Source organism: Myzus persicae, unplaced genomic scaffold (assembly GCF_001856785.1).
Source record: "Myzus persicae strain clone G006 unplaced genomic scaffold, MPER_G0061.0, whole genome shotgun sequence".
Classification (NCBI taxonomy): Eukaryota; Metazoa; Arthropoda; class Insecta; order Hemiptera; family Aphididae; genus Myzus; species Myzus persicae.
The window spans coordinates 6,234-28,913 of NW_019104094.1; the positions used below are offsets into that span (position 1 = coordinate 6,234).

General features: G+C 37.0%; 1 protein-coding gene across 1 annotated transcript; it reads right to left on the bottom strand.

Annotated features, from left to right (window-relative positions):
* Window positions 1–473: 473 nt before the first annotated feature.
* On the bottom strand, window positions 474–22,425 carry LOC111038670 (GATA zinc finger domain-containing protein 7). Its single transcript, XM_022321871.1, has 5 exons — window positions 22,318–22,425; window positions 4,175–4,269; window positions 3,882–4,039; window positions 3,648–3,783; window positions 474–2,948 (listed from the first exon to the last, which is right to left on the bottom strand). Exons 2-5 carry the CDS (start codon window positions 4,233–4,235, stop codon window positions 988–990), a joined length of 2,316 nt encoding a protein of 771 aa, XP_022177563.1. The 5' UTR covers window positions 4,236–4,269; window positions 22,318–22,425; the 3' UTR covers window positions 474–987.
* Window positions 22,426–22,680: the final 255 nt, after the last annotated feature.

Below are 22,680 nucleotides of genomic sequence, written 5' to 3' on the forward strand. Positions count from 1 at the left end.
TAGTTATTACTAAATTACAAAACATTCATACAAAAATCAAATGTATTTATTATTTTAAATATTAATTAACAATAAGTGATATAGCTAATCTTTACATAGACATTATACACAAATAGTGTATTAATGTATAATAAATCATTTTTAACTTTTTGTCTTATATAAAACAGATACAATTTAATTTTAATACCGCTTAAATATAAATTTTGACAGATGTTGCAATTAGTGATTAATTATAAATAACAATACATATCAAAAGAGTTTTTTAGCTCCTGAAGACTTTTTTTGTTTTTATCATGTATACAATTTATGTAATTTAAGTACTATTTTATTAATTTTTTTTCCACGCTTATTTAAATTTAAATTTATTTTTCATCCACAAGTAGCCAAGAGAAATGCAATAAAAGTAATATTTTGTTTAAATCCAATAATATAAGTTAACAGTCACTTAAAAAAAAAAAAAAATTTATATTCTGGTTTTCGAAAAAAAAAAAAAAAAAAACAATAAAAAGTTAACGTTTTTCGTGCACTGCCAATTTTACCGCCAGGTTAGTATATGTTTCAACTGTTCACGTATAATTGAACGCGGCAAATTATTCGATAATTAACAGTTATACCTGCCGGAACCTGCCAGGTAGGTACTAGAATTGGCACCTGAATCATTCCGGGTAGCTGGAGGAGTTCTCACAGGGCAGTGCTGGACGAATACTAAAGGGACTTAGAAGCTAGGATTCATAAAAGTTGTTCGGGTGAACTTCCCAAGTCTGCTCGTAACCTACGTTTGACCAACGTGTCGTCGTCGAACTGATTGGCACTGAAGAATTTGCTTCGCGTGGCCGAAGAATATAATAATATACCATTATAACGTATTTTTGTATTAAATTTTATAATATTATATACTTTAGACGTAAACCTACGATTTATTTACAAAAAACTTACACGTTAAAGGCTTTTGAAAGTTTGTGGGGAGAGGAGAACTTTAGTATTTACTTAAAAAATTTTTGCGTTGTGAATTCTGGAAAAGTCTTCGGGCACCACGTCGGTGTAATCGTTATGGTTGCTGTCGTCGTAGTACGCATAATCGTACGACGAGTCCTTGTCTTTGGTGACGGCCTTTTTGGCACTGCTGCTGGGAGCGGCACTCACGAAAGCCGTGGTTGATCTGGCTGTGACAAACTGTGTTGTCGAAGAGGGCTGTTGCGTAGTGAAAGGCCTTGGCTTTTGCGTAGTCGGCGCAGGTACGATGACGGTGGACTTGGCCACTCCGCCGTCCACCTTGTTGAAACTAAACCCGACCGATAGCGTGGCGTTTATCGATTTAGGTCTGGGCTGGATGAGTGCGTTGAGTTCACTCGGCCTCAAGTTAGTGCTAGGCGCCGTCTTTAGAGTCTCGCCCGCCTCCTCGTTAGTACTCTGGTGGTAGCTGTTGTATGGGTCGAACTTTGCTTTGAAGTCTTTGGAGAAGTGCTCGGTGGTGGACTGGAATAGTGGTTGCTGGGACGACTGTTGGAACGAGTTGCCCGCGTTGTTTGGTGTCGATGACTGGAACACGTTTGTGGACTGTTGATATGCGATCGGTGACGACGGCTGGTACGAGTTGAACTTTTGCGTCGTGGGAGTCACTGTTTGGAAATTGTTAGCTGGCTGGAACGTGTTGGATTGCTGGAAATTGTTAGCTTGCTGGAAGTTATTGGATGGTTGGAAAGTGTTGGATGGTTGGATAGTGTTGGCTTGCTGGAAATTGTTGGATGGTTGGAAAGTGTTGGATTGCTGGAAATTATTGGCTTGCTGGAAATTATTGGCTTGCTGGAAATTGTTGCCTTGTTGGAAATTGTTGGGTTGCTGGAAATTGTTAGCTTGCTGGAAATTGTTTACAGCAGGCTGGAAAGTATTGCCTGGCTGGAACGTGTTGCTACCCTGTGGCTGGAAGGTATTCGTTGTCGGGTTCTGGATGTATTTTTGTGTTGTCGTATAGATCTTGTCAGACTGAAAGTTTGCCGGGTTTAAGTTTTGAGTGGTTGTGGAGTAAGTGGTTTTATCCGACTGGAAGCCTTGATTGTAGTTGATGACGTTTTGCTGGAAATTCTGAGCCTGGTCGTTAGCCTGACGGAATCCATTATTTGTCTGGAAGTTGGTGGGCGGCGCCACGTTAATCCGGGCTGATTGGAAACCACCGCCGTTATTGTTGTTGTTATTTCCTGGTGGTGTAATGCGCAGGAAATCGTTGTTTTTTGGCCTATTATTTTGCTGCACAGCGTTGGATACCGTGGTCTGATATGTGTTATCGGTGGCAGTTGCGGTCACAGTAGGTTGTAAACGGTAAGTATTACCGGTTGATGGAGCGAACGTCGTGGATTGGATAGCGGTGGCGGGCTTGGCAATTTTTTGACTGTCATACTCATCAGCTTTGGTCTGCTTGTCTAAGTATGTCTTGTAGTTCACGCGGCCACGGTCCTTGCTCCGGTATGTGGTCGGCTTGTAATTGGGCTGCCTGACCGTACTGGTGCTGGTGATAGTGGCGGCGGCTGTGGTTCCGGTGGTGCCGTAGGCGGTGCTCGGAGCATTCGTAGCAGATTCAGAGACCGGTTTCTTGCCTGTCAACAATTTCCTGAACGGCGCTTTGGTGTTCTTCTTTGGCACGTCTTTGGATGAAGCAATCACCCGTCCATCGTCGTAGTCGTCTGGGTTCTCGACGCCTCTGTTCTTGTTGCTGAAAAAGTTGCCTGAGCTGCTGCCCCTCAAAAGATCTTGTTGGAGCCGACTGTCAGTGGCATCGCTCCTCTGCAGGAAGTAGTCATCGTCGTTCTCCGACACTGCGTTGTTAACGGGAGTGGAGAGTGAAGGTCTCCTAGGACTGGGTTGTGGATGGACTGCCACGTTCGGTGAAGCACTGGATGGACCCAATGGTATTGGTGTGGCTTTGCCAGATGTGGATGGAGCTCCGCTAAATCCTATGTGAACATCTACATATTAGTATCTAATTATTGCCTTTTACCAGCATGAGTCATGTGTGTTTATCACTTCCTCCGTGTTTATCACTTCCTCCCCTTCCTCCATATCAGCTACTTATTATAATTTATGATATTTACGATTAATTAGTTCGTATTCTATACAAATAAATTAATATAATGCATTGTACAAAACAAACTATTAATATATATTTTATATGAACGATAGGGAAGAGGCAAATTGCTCAGTAAGTAGGTACCACCATATTATAAAATTCCAATCAATTGAAACCTTTATTTTTAGAAATTTAATGAGGAGGTTGTGGGATAATAAATCAAATAGGGTGGATTTATTGTGAAAACACAAAATTATAAAATTTTAATATACCTAATATAAAATCAATTCGATAGGCAATATGACAATATTATTTATCTGTAGTGGAATTCCAATTTGGTTCTCAGTTATAACTATGTAATTATTTTATAGCTTTTTAAAAACAAGTTTTAACTTTATGAATTATATTGGAACCAAATGCAAATAAATAATATATTAAGTTTTTTATTTTGTCAAAAATGTAAAGTTCAACCATATATTATTAGGTTGAATTTGTCCACTTAAAAAGAATATTAATGTAAATTTTGTAGAAAAATACCAAAGGGGGCCAAGTTATAATTGATTTTTAAGGACCAAAACCAACTTACCGAGTTTATACAAGTCAAAATTGTCGCTGTAAAACAACGTGGCTGCCTCGCAGTCAATGTTATACCAGTCGTCGCAAATCTGATTTTCTTGGTCGAAAGCTGTGTTGTTCGGGCACAGGAATCGAAAATCTTGAACCTGTAAACGATATATTACAATAATGTTCATTTCGGGTAAGCAACGACGGCGTTAAGCGTTGATAAGAGGACAAACAAAATCCATTTTGATTTACTCACCCCGGTCCCGACGACGTTCACGCAGACGTGGAACATTTGACAAGACGTTTCAGGATCCGCGTAGTATCCGCCCACGATTTTGTCCTTGCAGCTAAAACTGGTCGGTGGCATTTCATTTTGCTGGTAATTTGGTGGTTTTCTCTGACCGTTCACCACACCTACATATGTACAAACACAAGTGGACCGACATATTTTAATAAAATAAATTTGGCACTCGTGATTAGACGAAAACGCCATGAACGGTAATTTGTCTAATATGATATTATATATAATGAAAATAAAATAATAATTACAGGTGAACAACGTGAGGAATGTCCAGATCTTGATGGCCATCGTCATATTATCGGACAACATGATGTATATATATTTCTATTATCAATATACGTATCTGAAACACGTAAAAATATAAAATATTTTAGTGTATGAATTATTAATAACCGCGAAAAGGTGAAAGGTAAAACGCCACCGCTGCGTCCGCGTAATACATATTATACGACACCGCCGACGGGTTGAGGATGTAATTTTTTTTATTATTTAAATGTTGTACCCATATTATAACTATATAATGTGACTCGCGCTGAACCCCGATAGCGGTTCCCAGTGTCGTAATATTATATTACACCGCACACTACCGTACGACGGATGGTACGAAATTGCCACCATAATTCCCGTTTACGAATATAATTACGTATAGATAAATAATAATATAATATGTTTCATTCCAGAGATGATCGAAGCAGCCGTCGATTATAATTGCATAACAATAGAACCGGAGTGGCCGCCATTGCATAACATACCAGTGCGCGTCTTCTTCGGTAAACGCAGTACCGACGTGCGACTGTCGTGTCGTATGAGCAAGGCGTATAAAATACTCCTACGTTGTTCGTATTGTTTTTATCCGTAACGATTGCATCATCGATCGTTAATCGTTGTCGTCGTCGTCATCGACATCGGAGCTTTCACTGAATAGCACTGCATCCGTTCCGAAAGTTCGAGCGCGTGCGTAAGGTGATTCGAAAAATGCAAGTAAAAAATCAGATACGCCATGGGAAAAATTGAGTTTTAAATGTCACGGTCGTCTGGTACATACCTAGGTAATAGGTACATAATAGTATAATATATTATATTTGTAATAAATAACTCGTATAATAAACGTCGCGAAACTGGTTTAGGAGGGTTATGAATAGACGGTAAACACGAAGAAGAAGAGACTAAAACGCGAAAAATAAATTATTAAAATTAACACGCGATCATTGATCGTGTGATCCGAGACGCGTCATTTCCTATGGATTTACTGGGGGGTGGTACCTACATTCTATAATCTGCTCACATTTCGTGCTGACATAGAGACAGCTAGGTCGATTTGTACGAGGCCTGCAGCTGCTGTAGCTGATGATAAAAATTGAATTCATTTCCCAATATTAGGTATAGACGCGAAATTTCCTGAACGAAAAGGAGATCTAGTTATCGATCGGATAGTGCCCGACGTCACCGTCGACTAAGAGAAAAAAAGATCGTCACGACGAACAGATCGCGGGCGGGCGTCTTCTACCTATGTATATATTATAAATTATAATGCCGTGAGAACGTTCGCGCGAGTCACGAACCCGACCCCCCCAGGGTCATCGAGCTCAGGACCCGCCGCAGGACTGAAATCCTTCTCCGTAATGTATTACAATAATAGATCCCACAACGAGCGGTATTTGTATTCCATTTCGTCGTCGTAAGTCCACGAATGATTGGAAATGGCCCAGTAATCGGTCTGCTGAATTTCACACCACTGCAGTGATTTTGCAGACATTTTTTTTTTTAAAACATACTATAAAATAAGCAACGATAATATCATTATTTTCGTAACCCGGTCTTAGCTATCTTTTTTCGGATCGAACAAAATTAATTCCGACGAAATACACGTGACGATTAGATAATAATTCTTCAATGTCTGTATATATTATTAGGTATTATAATATTGTAATGTGCATTCATTACAATAATCCCTTGCATAACTACCAATGAATCAGAGAGCGCGTTTCGATACTGGCATTTGGAAAATTATTGGAAGAAATTTGATTGGTTTCATAACTAAGTTATTTTTTTTTAGCGCATGTGCTAAAGATTGTTTCTTATTGAGCTTGGTACACAATATTATAATTTACTATTTATATTTACTCGGACATTAATAATTGTATTATACTTGAAAATAAGATACAACGCGAAAAGATGAACATTGTAGGTATTAAAATTAAAATAATATTCACGCATTATTTCGATGAGAAAAGTCTACTGAAAAATACAAATAATAAACAGAAATATGTTCCCTTGTCTAACCTAATATTATGTTGTATATACTCGTAGACTGGCAAAATAAAATAATACAATAATTGGCCAACTCGAGCACGAGTGTGTATTGTTTACAACTACAGCAGAGTTAAGAATAAAATAATACACATTAATATATTATTATAAATTATAATAACGTTCAGACAAAACCTGACTCTATTATGACGGTCGTAAAAGCGTGCCTTATATTAATGATATTATCAAAGTGTTTCAAAATCAATATATATATAGGTACAATGTACTAAGCAGTATACACCAGCTACAAAGCTACACATATATATAATATATGATACAACCAGAGTGTCAGTCTGACGAGAATTTGATTGATGGTCGTTCTTTGCGGATGTATATAATGAACAATATAAGAGACTGTCTGATTTACTCGTGATCGTATGGTTACGGCTGTATGTTTAATACTATTATAATGTTATCGTCATTACCCATGTGAATAAATAGGAACGACCCGCTGAACCGACTTTATCAATTCCGCTCGAGGTGTCCAGTGTAGGTACCATGCTTGTAAATTCAATATGAATAATATTTTACTATACAATGTCATTGCATTTATACCTGTTATATGTTAGATATCTAGCTAATTTTGTATTATCGTGTATTTTGTACTTCCTAGGACGATAATATTGTGTCTATAATATGAATGGTCTACACCGCGGAATTCGATAGATCATGTGCCACAACGACGGCGGCATCATCATATTATAATTCATACGAAAAAAAAGTATCTAGTCTATTATAGTCGTCACCGCAATAAGGAGCTGCTGCATAGGTCAGGTGACGTATCCGCGGATACCCAAATGCAGCCCTCACGCGGTTCTCGAGTACGAAGTAGATAATATAACCCACAACTATGTCATAATATACTACGTTGTCCACGTGAGTACTGAAATGTATTATCATCGAGCTCATAATATCATAATATAGGTACCTATAGCCAATGTATTGTTGTCGTTGGATGTGCAAACTTGGTGAATTATCTAATTTTCGTCATATTATATAGATTCGGTAGCACGAGGATTTGATTTTAATATTTTTTGTCTTTTATAGATGATTTTTCACGTATCTGCTAGACACTTACAGCGCGCATGTGTAATGCTCGGTACGCGAGCACATATTATTATTACCATGATTTTTTTTAACATAATATATGCATACAGCGTATAAAAAGCTGTAACTATTAACTATATTGCCACAATATCTGCAGTTTGCCACCGTCACAGATGCACTTTCACCCGTGCAGCCTCGCGTCGCCGCCGTGTCTAATGACCCTATAATAATATTATAATACAGTGGTCGCTCGTAGAATATATGATTTATTTTTATTTTTATCATAGTTCTATACGGGCCTATATATTTTAAACTAAAGAAGCGCCCACGTCAGCGATATGAAAATAAAAAAAATAATAAAACGAAATTAATACGACACGGTATATAGTAACAATGTGCCGCGGCGGTGTTCGGCAATTATTTTATTCGGTTTTACGATTTGTGACGGTAGATCAACGTCGATCCGCGAGTATTAAGAGTCGTATACAATAGAGTAGATAATTTATATTAACATAAGTTTAATATTGTTGTACGAGCTACGTTATTAGAATTGCAGGGATTTTTAACTTCGTGATCGGGACGTGTTCAACAAGTGTAATGCGCTTAAACTGTATAGTATACAAAGTACTAACTGTGGATCTAATTCAATTTGAATGTTTTATTCATCCTTATTTCGTAATTAATACTTTGATGAGTACCTGCTTGTGTTAACATATTACCACCATTGCAAATAAGAATTTCTGGTTTGTATATTTTGGGAATTTAAGAGCATAATATATAGTTTATAACATATAAAATATTAATATTTTTAGGTATATGAGAGCATGCTTATAAAGCTTAATGCTTATATTTAAAGGTTGTTTTTAGTGTAGTAAGTATAAGTACCTATAAAATATTTGAATGCATAGTCCTGGTAATGTCATTTTAGTAGATTATTTGTTTTACAGGTGACTACGGTATTCGTACGCCTCGGAATATTATAGCAATTAGCAGGTTATACATTTTATGAATTATAATGTACTAATGTATTATAGTGCGATGCGGTCGTCGGTGAGTCGACCGTTTTGAATATGTCGCATCCACTAAGTGAAATTGCTAATTTTACGAAGTGAACCTCCACTTCATGAAATGTATCCATTTAATGAAAATGACATTTTACTACACTATAAGGATAGTTTTATGACTTTTTCATAAAGTGGATGAAATTCATTTTGGTCATATTGGGTATTATCATTATTATGTACTAGTATGTACATGGTATTGGGTATTACTGTACGATTTGTACTAAGTTTTTTTGAAATCATCCAAGTACCTATCTGTACTGTGTATAATATAAATAAAAAATTTAATTGATATAATTTATAACTTCTACATTGTATAACACTCAAACATTTCCAATTAAACAATAAAATATAAAATAAAGTTTAGGAAAATATATAATTTAATTTTCATACTTCATTATATTTTAAGGAAAAAAGTGGTGTATTATTATATTATTATATCATATTATATCAAGCAACTATCTATGATAAGGATTATACTACACAACGTGGAAAAAAAGAATTTCACCCACTTCATGAAAAGGTAAAAAAATTTTCCATATAGTGTAATTAAATGTCATTTTCACTAAATGAATGCAACATAATAAAAACATTAATACGGCGAAGACTGATGGCCCGGGTGACTTTAACGCGCGTCGTTACCTAAGTATATTAATAATATACTTATATTATGCGTTTCATCTTTCAACACGTAGTTTGAGGTATAACAATTAACAATATGTTTTAGCATACTATTTTTTCTAAATAATTGACGAATTTGATTTTATAATTCTTTTTCTAGGAATATATAGACATATATACACCGTATAGAATAATGTATACGGTCGTGACCGCTTCACTTTTATTTTTTTACTTAGCTTCGCGCCACTACCGTTGCGCTGGATGCTGCAGTATACCGTATACGTCGTACATATACAGCACTGCCGATTTCGTTTGAGCATGCGTTATACGATTATTTAGCTCGTCTACAATAGAATGAGTAAGATGATGGCTTATGAAATAAATCGTGAAGTGTTATATTTGTTTTGAATTTCGTCATTCCTAGAATTCGGTTTTTTTTTTATACAAATAATAAAAATTATTATCAAATCACTGTGATAGAATATTGTAAAGAAAAAACAGTAATCTGCAGTCGATAATAAATCAATGTACCTATTATCTATAATATACCACTGAACATAATATTATATTACTATGAATATTCGCCGGTAAAATAAAATATAGAATCCCGACGATTATAGTTCATGATGGGTAAAAATATATATTATATAGGTACGAATTCAAAAGTATAAACATAACTGGTATTTTGAAATTGACATAGTTACTACATCTATCATTAAATGCATAATGATAAATGATAATACACAATAATAATGCATTAATATACAATACGCTTGTTACCGACGATTTTGAAACGAAATAGCAAGGATTGAAAGTTACACTTTACTAAAAAAAAATAACAATTAGTTTTGTTGTTGATGTCTGTAATTTCGTTCAGAAATAAATTGATTAAAACTAAATGTGATATCGAAATACGATACATTCACCGTATTCATAGATTACTGTACAGTGTCAACAAAAAAAGTTCCAGAGAGATAATTATTATAAATTGCCATAAATTTACAGCTGCAGTAGACTGTACTCTTTCACTCATATCAAACGGACAGGCTGACTGCAATAACTGACTGTGATTGATAGTGATCAACCTGCACGTGGTCCTAAATAATTTTAACCTTTCTCCAAAAAATAACTTCGAAAGTGTTCTTACGTCTGCAAGTATATTCAAGCACAGTACCTATATCGTACGATTGGTCATTAATTCTATACGTCATAAATAGGTAGTATTTGTAAACAGAACGAAAAATAATTGGATATCGGCCATAAGCGAGTTTTTTTATGATGATAAACATAATTTGTTGAGATTGTTAAGTTTCGAATTTAAATTTGTGGACTGTATGAGATTTATATTAATTTAAGAATATAATAATATAGTTGGTTTAATTTGTTATATTATATTTTTATTTACGTGGCGATTGGCAGTCGAACGCATACTGACACTAGACACTTATAATATTATATGTTATACATAGTACTCACTATCGTGAGCGATAATGCGACAAAGTCCGATTTTACAATAATTGCCGATAAAATATACGCGTCAACAGAGATCATTTATAAAAACAATATATGTCTGGACCAAGAACAGACAAATATAAAAAACAAATCCATAATCTAAAAAATCTAAATTACATTAATTTAATTAATAATTGAGTAAGACATTCGATTAAAGCGGTTAAAATAGTATCTATAATAGGTATTTAGATGGATCATTAAAATTTAACCAAGTATTTTAAAAAGTGAACATACAAAATTAAATATTGTAACATATAATAAACCATTTTATAATTTGAAATTTTTGACAGTAAAAATAATTTAAACGCTTTTAATAATCCCTAATTAAACGACATTGCAATTAACATTACAATGTCATTAAATATGATCCAGAAGCAGCTCTGGTGATGAATTTGGTTCAGTGTTTATATAATATCCTAAACTGTATTCAAAATGAGTAGATTTTAATATCGAAAATTCTATTCGTTCCAGGCGGAAGCCGCACTGTCTGTTATGAAGAAGTGGGCATGAAAAAAATGAAGAAGAAAAATTTGGGTCAAGAAAAACTAAAATCGTCAATCCACCCGAGTGCTGAGCATCCCCGCCGTGTATGCGTTTGACGAGCCGAAGTATGTGGTCTGTTCAATTTGTTTTTGGAAGTTCACTCGGGACCGGGTATCGTGATATCCTATAGAGGTATAAGGTTACGGTAACTGGCGAGCGTCTCTGGAGCACCAGGGCTGCACGACGGCCGGCGGGAAAACAGTAAATGCGCGCGCGAACTAGCACGAAAAATCGTCACTTTCACCGCAACAATGAGCGCGGGGCGCGCGCGTGTGTGAACCGCTCCGCGGAAGGTGGAAAACGGATGGCACTTTAAACGAGCGCAAATTGCGAAATATGCGCCAGGTCCGATTACCCAACTACGAGTTCCCACATTAAAAACGGAGATGATCCGGCGCGGCGGCGGTGCAAGGACTCGACCGTGCCTTAAGTAGGCCGCATACCAGCGGCTACATGTACCCAGGTACATATTGTAATAATATGGTAGGTATCTAATTTTATTGTGATATTGTGTACACCGTAGCCTTCGTATGCCGGGGCCGCCGCCGTCGCGGGTTCTCGATATCGTATTTCTGATAATATTATTATTTTTATCATCGCAATCGGAACATTAAATATATTACGTTTCAGAAACAATATTATATACGTAGTAATGATGATAATAATACAACATTATTGTTGTACAATCGTTCCGCGCTTTATTTTGTGTACTCGTCTTAACCTTTTCCGCCCGAAATCACGACGAAGACGAACGACGACACCGTGTAATTATTACAATCATCATCATAATATTATAATATATAAGCGTATTTCATACAATATAGTTTAATATTACATGCCCGTGCGCATCTGTATCAAGGCCGGTCACGTGCGACGATAACGCGCCCGAACGGGCCCGAAACCGGTGAAACGCATCATCATCGACGACGATCGCGATGCAAATGCTCGGTGGTCCATTGTTTCGTCCGTCTCTCCTACGATCGCGATACATTATATGCGGCCGACTCGCATTTTTTTTTCGTGCACATAATATTATTGTTACGTTTAATATTCACCAGAGCCGTCGTCTCGGTCGCGTACCTACATAATATTATGATAATAATGTATACGACAGCGCTATCATTGTTGTATGCGTCGGGATCATACACAGTGTATATAAATAGGTCTGACCGTGTCGTAACCCACGAAATTTTAAGAAAATTAAAAAATCATTCCTATTTCATTGAAATGCACTGCAAACGTAAATTGTGTATAGCCATAGGGTAGGCACATAACGTAAAATAAAAACCTCGGCATCAATATTCCGGACTTACGTGCGACCCTAGTTAAACCAACTCTGCGGAGAAACACACGATCGGCCCCACACGTCAAAAGAAAAATCCCAGATACGCGCGCCACTGGGATATGGGTATTCGACGGCCAGGGTGTTAATTCAATGCAATATTGTTTTTCGAAGATTCCAGATTTGAGTTGGCGCGACAACTCACCACGATCCTTTACTTTATGCATATCGTATATACGTAGCATGTGTCATTGATTGCAGGATGGCCCTGTGATTCACCCGCGGCCGAGGTCGTCCGCCTCGAAAGCGCCGTCATCACGACACCTCCGAGTATATGCGATAAAATATATTATAACGCACGCTACAGCACATAATAATATCGTCGTATTTCATGCAACACAAACCTAACCTATATATTATTATTGCTTTGATTATAATTATTATTGTACCTGTTCGCTATAATTCGCTAATGGCGGTACAGGTGGGCGGGGGTTCACGAACGCGGCTTTCGTGTCGGTGGCGGGCGGCGCGTGTGATGCAGTGCAGATGCGCATTCTTAAAATTGAAAATAACAATAAACTCGTTTAAATTTTCACAAGGACTTGTTTTTCTCAGATGCCGTGACCCCTGGTCTCGGATCACGGGTTGAGACGTTTTTCGACCCCGAGCACGCGTCGTAATTATACCACGACATAGGCGCGTTATATGTACATGGCTCATTAACAGGGTTATTCGTGTTGTACACGATTGGTTCACGTTAAATTTGTTTTTATTTTTACAGCAAACACTCATTTTTTATCCCTCGTTATTATCACTATCGTATGTTTTTTAATGTAATGACTAATCGAGTTAGTACATCAATATATATTACCTAGTATAACGGTATTATATAGATGTGGTGTAAACAGCTAGTGCAGGTGCAATCATTATTCGAATTCGAACAAATTGCGTGTTACCTATTTAAAAGTCGTTGAGTGTGAATTGTTAGTAACGTTTATTACATATTTTTATATCTCGACATTTTTATGCAATGACAAAAAAAGTTGAACGATTGTACCTATCAAGTGTACCTTAAAATCCGACGTGCACATGTATGGAGGGTAGTTTATTTTTGAAATTATTTTTTGTTGATATTTTTCAATATTATTTTCGATGCGAATCGTGCGTTGCATCGTCACGCCGATTAACGTCTAGAACGTCTAGAACTAAACATTTTCCGGCTCTTATTGTTGTGGAAATCGAAATAGTATTGGTGTGTATTGCCAAGTGACGTTCAACGAGTACTATTTACACTTGATGTCTCGATGTTTAAACTGCGGTCCGATTTCCGTTCGTCACGCAGAACAGCGTCGTAATGACGTTTTTATATACTTAAACTGCTATCGTTTCCGATCGGAAATGCCGGGTGCGAGATAAACGGTCGACGTTTTCGTTTTGGTCGCCTTTTACGTGTTAAGATAAACGTGTTTGGGCGTGAGGGAAAGTCTGTGTGACTATCTTCGTTGTCGTCCAACTCTTTTACTGTGTGTCTGTGTATACTTATAAACATTAAGTACCTACCCATAAAATATAATATGTAATGGTGGTGTAAAATGCACTCGCATTCTCAATAGCAATGACTTGAATGGAAATGTTTTGATTTAATTAGAAACATTTTCTACACTGATATTTATTATTACTGCAGTTAAGTTCCTGTACATTCTGTAGTGTGTCTATATTTTTTTATAACTGTTTTATACACGTTAAAATTAAAATAGAAAAGTTATTGGTACTTTATACCTGTATACCATTATCATAGATGTTGTTTGCTGAAATATGAAATTAACTCCTAATAGATAAAATCGAGCCGTTTTGTATTTTGGTGAAAGCAGGGGGGGAAAGGTGGGACCGACTGCAAAAGTTTTATCACAAGTCAAGGTCAGCGGTGGTTGTGCAGTGGAGAAAGGAAGGACTAAAAAATGTCATCGTCGTACCTACACCGACCGTCACGAAGACGACAATCGCTCTTCCAATTAGCACTCGTTAACGATCCGCTGAAGGTATGCGCCTTCCAGGAGTAGTGTCCCTCTCCCTCCCAATGCGCAGAAATACGAAAACGAAAATAGAAGGTATACGTTAATGGCTGTCACCAGAAAATTTCGATTTGTATGTAGGGTACCTAAAGTAATATTATATGGAATATTATTATGATAACAGCAATAAATGTCTGCGAATGTTTATTAACAAAACTCATTTTAAAACCTATAAGCTTACATATTTGTATGACGCGCTGAGAACAATATGCCAATATAGTCAAATCTAATTTTTTTGTAAAACACCAGTTGTTGGTGGAACATAATAATATTAATATAGGTTATATTATTTATTAGATTTCAAACTTGAGGAGAAACAGTGCGGAGTGCGCGATAAGCTCTTCGACAGTACAAGCTCAACTTATATAGCCACGTGGCCGGATAGCAGTATTGCCTGATGTATTCGAATATAAGATCATTATTACATTATGATACAACAATCCCAACAATAACAATTGTAGTACAAAATGTGCTGTGCCTGTGAGACCTATTATATATTTAATATACGTCCGTTTATGCTTAATATGTCCTATGGTTACGTAAGACAAAATAACATTTTATAATAGGCACACTAATTTCGGAACTATTCAACTATTCCCAACTCTCGGTGTATTCGTACGGATCGTACGGTATGATATACGCACCTATACTCTGCTGCAGTGAGTGGGATTGGTGATTGTATATTACATTATTGCTGATTACGTACATTTCGAAACGGCGACTGTCGGATGTACGAAAAATTAAATTGACGACGGATTTGGCACAGTATTTATACATATATATATTATTATATTCGATTTTTATCTGGACGTGCGCGTCGGCGAGTGGTCGGCGGGCGGTGGGGTGAATCAGTTGAATCGTTGGCAATACAGCCACTTTGCACGCGGCGGTGGTTTTCTGAGTCGCAGAAAGGTTAATGCTGTCGTAAACCCATCAAATTTTTTATACATATATTTTCCTTTTCGTTATTAACGATTATTTGATTTGTTCGATTACATATTATTGTACATAAATATATGTTTCCTCCTGGCAGCGGAGCGTATTACATAAATCACGGTTCGTTGTTCAAAAGAAGTACCAACTACACCAAAGCGAAAGCGACACCGATATCATTCAAGCATTAACGGAGATGGTGAATAATAATATATGTATATTCCTGTACTTGGCTTTCGTGTTCAAAAAAGGCAAGTTTAAAAGTAAACCGTTGAGCTCAAATGTACCTATAATGATGCAGCGCAATATACGTCTCTGCCGAGTCCGTTCGTAGGTACACTTTAGTCTTTACTAACGTATAGTATTCAACATGTTGTATTATTTAAAGTATTATTGTACGATTGTTATTGTTATTGCATTACATTATTATGTTGTAGGCATGATGCAGTTCTCACGGTTTTATCGTGTCGCGTTGAGAAGAAAAACTACGTACAAAATATATTATATTGTTTCGTTAACACTCGGTTATCGTATATAAAATATTAGTGGGCATTACGTCGACTGGTCATAAAACAAATATATATAATATTATTTTGATGTGCGCACTTCGGGACGACCGGTGAAACTATGGTTATACCTCACATAAACTAGTCGCATTAGCGTATTGTCGCTGTACAGATTACACACGATGACGGACTTGGTCGATGTTACGACGGTCGAACTACGGGACCTGCCGCAGTATACGGTCTAACGATCTCTCGTATCGTACAGACCGTAGACCTGTTGCAGACTAACCTAACCTGTGGTACAAATGGTATCAGTAGTAATGCAGAAGAAGGAAAACATTTTTTTTTTTTTAATCATAGGTGCCAAAAACACACGCGAACGTCATGAGGAGTACGACGTGCGTCCCTCATAATATTATATGCGGGAGCGAAATCTGGACAAATCCTATATTACTGTTATATCTAAATCATTCGATGTACATATATACGGGTCAATTCGAACAATGCGAAAGCACAATGTTTTTTTCCATTATTGGTATATTATTATTATTATTATTTAAAAGTCGGCGCACAGTTCGTGTTGCGGCGCTGCTATTATATATATATTGCTCTCTAATCGTGAACTTCCATCCGCCGACGCCGTTTCCCGACCCACCACCATGTCCCGATGCCGATCGGAATGTCTGCAGAACCTTCTCGTTTACGTAATAATAAAAACGGACGCGTGCACACACGGGCATTATAATATTACACAGGTACAATCGTCGTCGTCGTCTTCTTCTTCATTCTCCTTCCGCGCGCCGCAGCGTGGTTGCGACCTTTGCCCCGGTGACTTTCGATTTCGTCTCTCACACCGACGCGATTTGGCTCCTCCGGCGAAAACGTGTGACCGACGAGTTACACACCAACAACGCGTATATATCATAATATAATACGTATATTTTTTATTTTCGCCAGCAAAGTACATTATAATAATAATATGTAACCTACAGGTGACGAACCGCGATATTAATAGCAACCGCGCGTTTGACCCCGAACCGTGACCCCCGCCCCACCTCCGCCACCGACACTTGGTCCGCAAACAGACGCCGTCAGCAGCCCTACGACTCGTGTACATATACATCATAGGTATTAGGTGTATGCACCTCGAATACGCACTCACGGATTGCATTTATGTATATAATAATATAAAGGTTCACAATAATAATATAGGAGACGTCTTGCTTTCTCTTATTTTCCTCTAATGACTGCCGTCCGCGCGCGTCTTTCCGGAAGAAAGTATTACCTATATGTACAATATTATTATTATTATTATTATTATGCATACACGGCATATGTGTGTTCCGATGTAACACGAAAAATACTATGGGGACACGGACGGACTAAAAAAAAAAAATAATAATAATAAAAAACTGTCTAGTCACCGGCTGCCGCCGCCGCCGCCGCCGCCGCCGCCGCCGCCACCATTAACGCGTAATTAATATAATGCTTTCGGACGAGTCATTTTAGAGAATTCCACTACGTTTCACCGAGATGACGATAATATTATTATGATGTAGGTACCATATGCGCACGTTCGACGGCTGCCGTGGAGCTTTAAAATAAGACTAACGTTTCGCACTTATTTTCAGCTTTGGAAAATATAATTACACACAATATTATTTGTATGTATCAAATCAGATTTGAAAGCCGGACGGAAACGCTCACAAGTTCCTAGCTGTTTAGCTGGTACAGTATATTATAAGTAATAAATTGTTCATTATTACGCGGAAACGCGTTTTACTGTGTTAACCGTAGGAGACGTCGGTGATCGTTGCAGTAGGTATTTAATACGTAATATAAATGATAACGAGTCCTTTTCGGTTGAGTAATAATATTACTTTTCGCCGTGCGTTGTCTCTTCACACGCTCGTCGTGTGATTTACGGACTCGGGGCTGTTTGTATTATATAAAATAGTGGCTTATATTATTTTAATAATTAATAATTTTACCGCAGTATGTTTTAAAATGTACCTATATTACAATACACCCAAGGCACCGACACGTTTCTTTCGAGATGATGTCACTGTTCAATCTGTTCTCTATCCAATATAGATATACAAACATTCTTTGAATTTCTCATTTTTTTTAGAACAACTCTAATGTTTGAAGTAGGTAAATAGAATATCGACTACAAATTGTACATTTTTAGATAGTTAAAATTATTTATGTAATGAAAACAAATCAATGAATCGGATGAACAATGTATAAAGTCTATACCATATGTGGTATACGGTTTGAATACCGTTCGGCTACCATATAGTAATGAGAAACGACGAGAAGAGCAGTTTTGAGACTAAATTATCATAAATCCATAACGGACAGAGACGACAAACATTTTAAGCTGACATGCTCTTTATAATTAGCGCACACTAATTCATACCCCACACGCGTTTCGTATAGCATTATTTTTAACGTGCGCTCGCGGTACCGCCCACCCATCCGTCTGCTGCAAGGACGACACCGACTTTTCGGCGGCACCGGTCGTAGATATATCACAACACTGAGCCCTCTACTATAATATATTATCACACACGTTAAAATTCAAACCTTAACAATGATAATGTATTTCGGGTTTGCATACGTAACGCACGTTAATTCCCCAGACATGGGTCAAATGTTATTATATTGTTATTATTATAGGAACAATAGGATTCTGCACTTCTGCAGTTGTACTCGTCGCATTATTATCGCGCGCCCATCGACCTGACGACGCGGGGTCCGCGGTAAACGTACCTATTGGTACCCGCGAAGAGAAAGTTGAATAATATCAGTCGAATTTTTCCGTCATCGATTATTGCGTTGTTTACATTTCTACACGAGTAGGGTTGTGAATAAAAAAAGGCGTTCACGTGATTTGTCGTCGAATTTTCCTGTCCAACGTCCAAGCACACAGGTAATGTTAGGTTAATCTCTTAAACTTTAATAATAATTAATAGGTTTATCATTATTTTGGCAATCACAAATCGCTATTAGTTACGAATTTTTTTGTACATATTTGATTCCCAGTCATATCAATAATATAATATTCGACTATTATTTCCGGAGACAAATTATTATTTGTCGATGGTTGCCATCATCTGCAGACTGCAATTCAGGAGCCTGTTGAAGGATACCGGTGAAAAAATTAATGCTATTGCCGAATTGTTGACACTAAACAACAAACTATGCATTCAAAACGATACAATTATTATACGCAAATAAAGAAATCAACAAATTTGATTTTGACTAAGGTTCTATACAATAGAAATGTATTAATTTTATTAAAACATTTGATTTTGATCATAAGCCCGGTGTGCGTGGAATGGCAACTTTAGATAAATCGCCAGTTTTGAATTATCCTCCTGCCAATATCACGATGCAATAATGCGCTTATTACGTTTGAGCACCTTTTTTAGGTATTCCGAACTAAACAACCCACTGACTAAAGTTATGATGCGATTGAGTGGAGCATTATTATTTTAACCATCGGTATTATACTAAAATAACGAATAATAAAGTCAATAAATATGGTGAATACGACTTGTAATTCGAGATCAGGGCCAAATACCTGGATACTGAAATGCAGTGAATTGAATTCCAGATGGGAGGTGAACCGTCTCTCCAAAATGACTACTCCGCGCTATATGTTTACTCGATTTTGCAGTCTATTTTACCATGCGAATCCGACCGCATGATGTTGTTCTATTATTTGTGTTACAAATCTCTTTGATTTGGACAAACGCATACAATGTGTTCTACTCGGCGTTGAACACAGCCGCGGTATTATTCATTTATTCATATAGACAGAAATCAAACGAACATATATTTGCAACGTTTGTATTATTGCAGAGGCTGCAAGATTTCGACACGCGAATACTAAAATAATACTTAGGCAAAATTATCTCTACAGACTTCGGTCCTGTGCCTATATAATATTATAATGTACACCTACGAGCCGACATGTATATATACATATATATATATATAGGTATAGGACGGGACGCGTATAGTACATAATATTGTTTCTGGCGTTCGACTCCGAACAATATAATATAATATTATTATGTTGCACAGAAGAAGACCCGACTCGGTTGCGATTGAAGAAAATAATTTATTATTGTCTTAATTCGGTCTGACGAAATGACTATACGCGTTCGCTCATTGTTCGTTGTATACACACACACCAAACACACACACACACACACACACACACACACACACACACACACACACACACACACACCCAAACACACACACACACACACACACACACACACACACACACACACACACGTACATTTAAATACGAACAACCGAGACGCCTCGATCGTGTTATGTAAACGCGTGATCTGCGGTACCTAGATGTTTGGGTAATCTTCAAACTAGTTCCATTATATTTGAATTAATCGAACAGGAAACGACTGCGCGGACCACGATGACGGCCACCGCTGTTGGATAATATTACGCACAAATATCATATTTTACATAATGATTATTTATCTTCGGAGATCGATTAATCGACCGTTTAAAAAAAAATTACCTAAATCTATTGAAATCGTAGAGAACGTGATGATACTCGTAATGTGCATATTATTATAACAAGTTGATTTCGATATGTTTATGTAAATAATAAATACATGCATTATACCGGATATAATAATAATTATAATATGTTTATAGGTAGGTAATGATGTTACTTGCACAATCTATAAACCGTAGCTCTGCAAACGCTTAGAAAACTTAACGATGTACAAACGACTCGAAAATAGGTACTTATATGTAATTATTTGTTGAATGTTTAAAGAAAATTGCCTATCGTAAACGAAGATTTAACCTTCGTATAGATTTCGAATTAAAAACGAAAACCTGATGTTTGTGGAAAATGCATTTCTATAATGTCGAAAATTAATAGTTTTTTTATTATACTTATCAAAACGTAACGTCTACCTACAGCTTATAATGTATTTATTAAGCGGATAGGTTTAGTAGTATACATAACATAATAGCACACACGCATCGTGAGCCGTCCCGGCGGACTACTGGAATTCGATCGATAAAAAAAATCCATTAGACATCGATAAATTCCGTGGCCGAACAAAGTCGTAAGACGAAAATAATTTGGTATTAGGTATAATAATAAAACTAATTTAACAACGCCCCGGAGGAACGATGAATTTTCTACGTTCTCACGCGATGACGGTTTTTTAAAAATACGAGCGACCGGAGAAAAAACGAAAAAAATCGTGTTTTACCGTCGCGACAGGGCAGAGTCAATGCGCGGCGTCACATTATAATATTATTATTATATTGCACCGTCATCTGGTTCAGATTTATAGATGACATTTATGTGCACACGGAATCGAATTACGTATTCTCGTCACGATGATGAGCCGTCGGACCGGTATATACGCACGCATATTAACGTAATTATTACAAAAATGTTTATCGTACCCTCACGCCGCATACAATATGAAATAGTTGAAATAGTATAATATTATTATGTATTAGAAATATTGTTCACGTGGGACTCCGTCGCTTCAGTATCCTGCATGCGCAGCATAATATCGTCGCGTATTAATTATTGTTTATTGGTCGCATTACGTGATACTCTCGCGGTTCTCCCGTTTAATATCGAATTATTATGTACAATATTATTAATATTTGAGCACTGCACTCCGCAAAATAAAGTACGACGACGACTAAAATTGTATTCCGTAGATATAAAATTACGCAACGGCGGTCTTCTCCTGCAACGACGCAATAACGGTCGCGTACGTATACTCATGCAGATGCGGTGGACGTTGTATGCAACAAAAAAGAACATCGATGAATTATGTGTGCGACATTATTCTATTTTAACATCGTACATATATGTATGTACAATGCATATGATATAATATATTATACGAACAGGTTATTTTTTTGTGACAAGTGCCTATACCGATGTACAAATCGATAAGACGCTCGCTCAGACCGAACGCGTTTCACCTACATTGTGTTGCGTACCTATTTGTGTGTTGTTGTTGGTGGAATCGGATCGGAAAACGTATAAAAAATAAATGGCGGTCGCGTAAGTATATGTACTATATGTAGGTACAGACATCACAATATTATTGTTACGACACGACGTTGTGCGAATCGTTCGCAAAACAATGTGTCTATGTATATACGTTTATATGTGTAGGGTTCGTAAAAATATACTATAGTATTGACATGCACCTATGTTGTGTTATTGGAGATAAATCAATATTTTGTATTCTATGAGTAGGTATAAAATTATATTTTGTTTAAGCTTTTCTTGTCGAAAATATGGTCACCGCCGTTTTACAATAGTGTGTACTGTTAGTCGGAGCTTAAAATATGTTATTATTCTTCTTTTAATTTTAAAAGGTTTTGTTTAGAAAAAATACATGCATTAATCGATAACAATAAAAAAAAAATAATACTAATATACTATAATAAATTTGTCTGAAGTCGATTTACCTGTGTGATTCCTTTTAGAGTGTGCAGCAGTGCATTTGTAAACTCACCCGGCAGCGCGCACGTACTGAAGATCGTTCGGGTAAAAGTGATGATGAGCTGCAGCAAAGGGTTCCTTCTTCTTCTCCTCCTCGCTGACGGTCACTGCATTATGGTTCCACCACTCTCGGCGGCGGGGCCGAGTCCTCGTGCCGCGACCTATCTCAAAACACGACCGTCGCCGACGTCGTAACGATTGTGTCGAGCGTTATTAAAATAATTTTGTTTTCGTTTTTTTTCCCATATGCCGACAACGAGTGCCCGTTACCCAATAACAATAATAATATAGTAATAATAGTGTGGACGATCGTCTGCCGAGGTATGGGT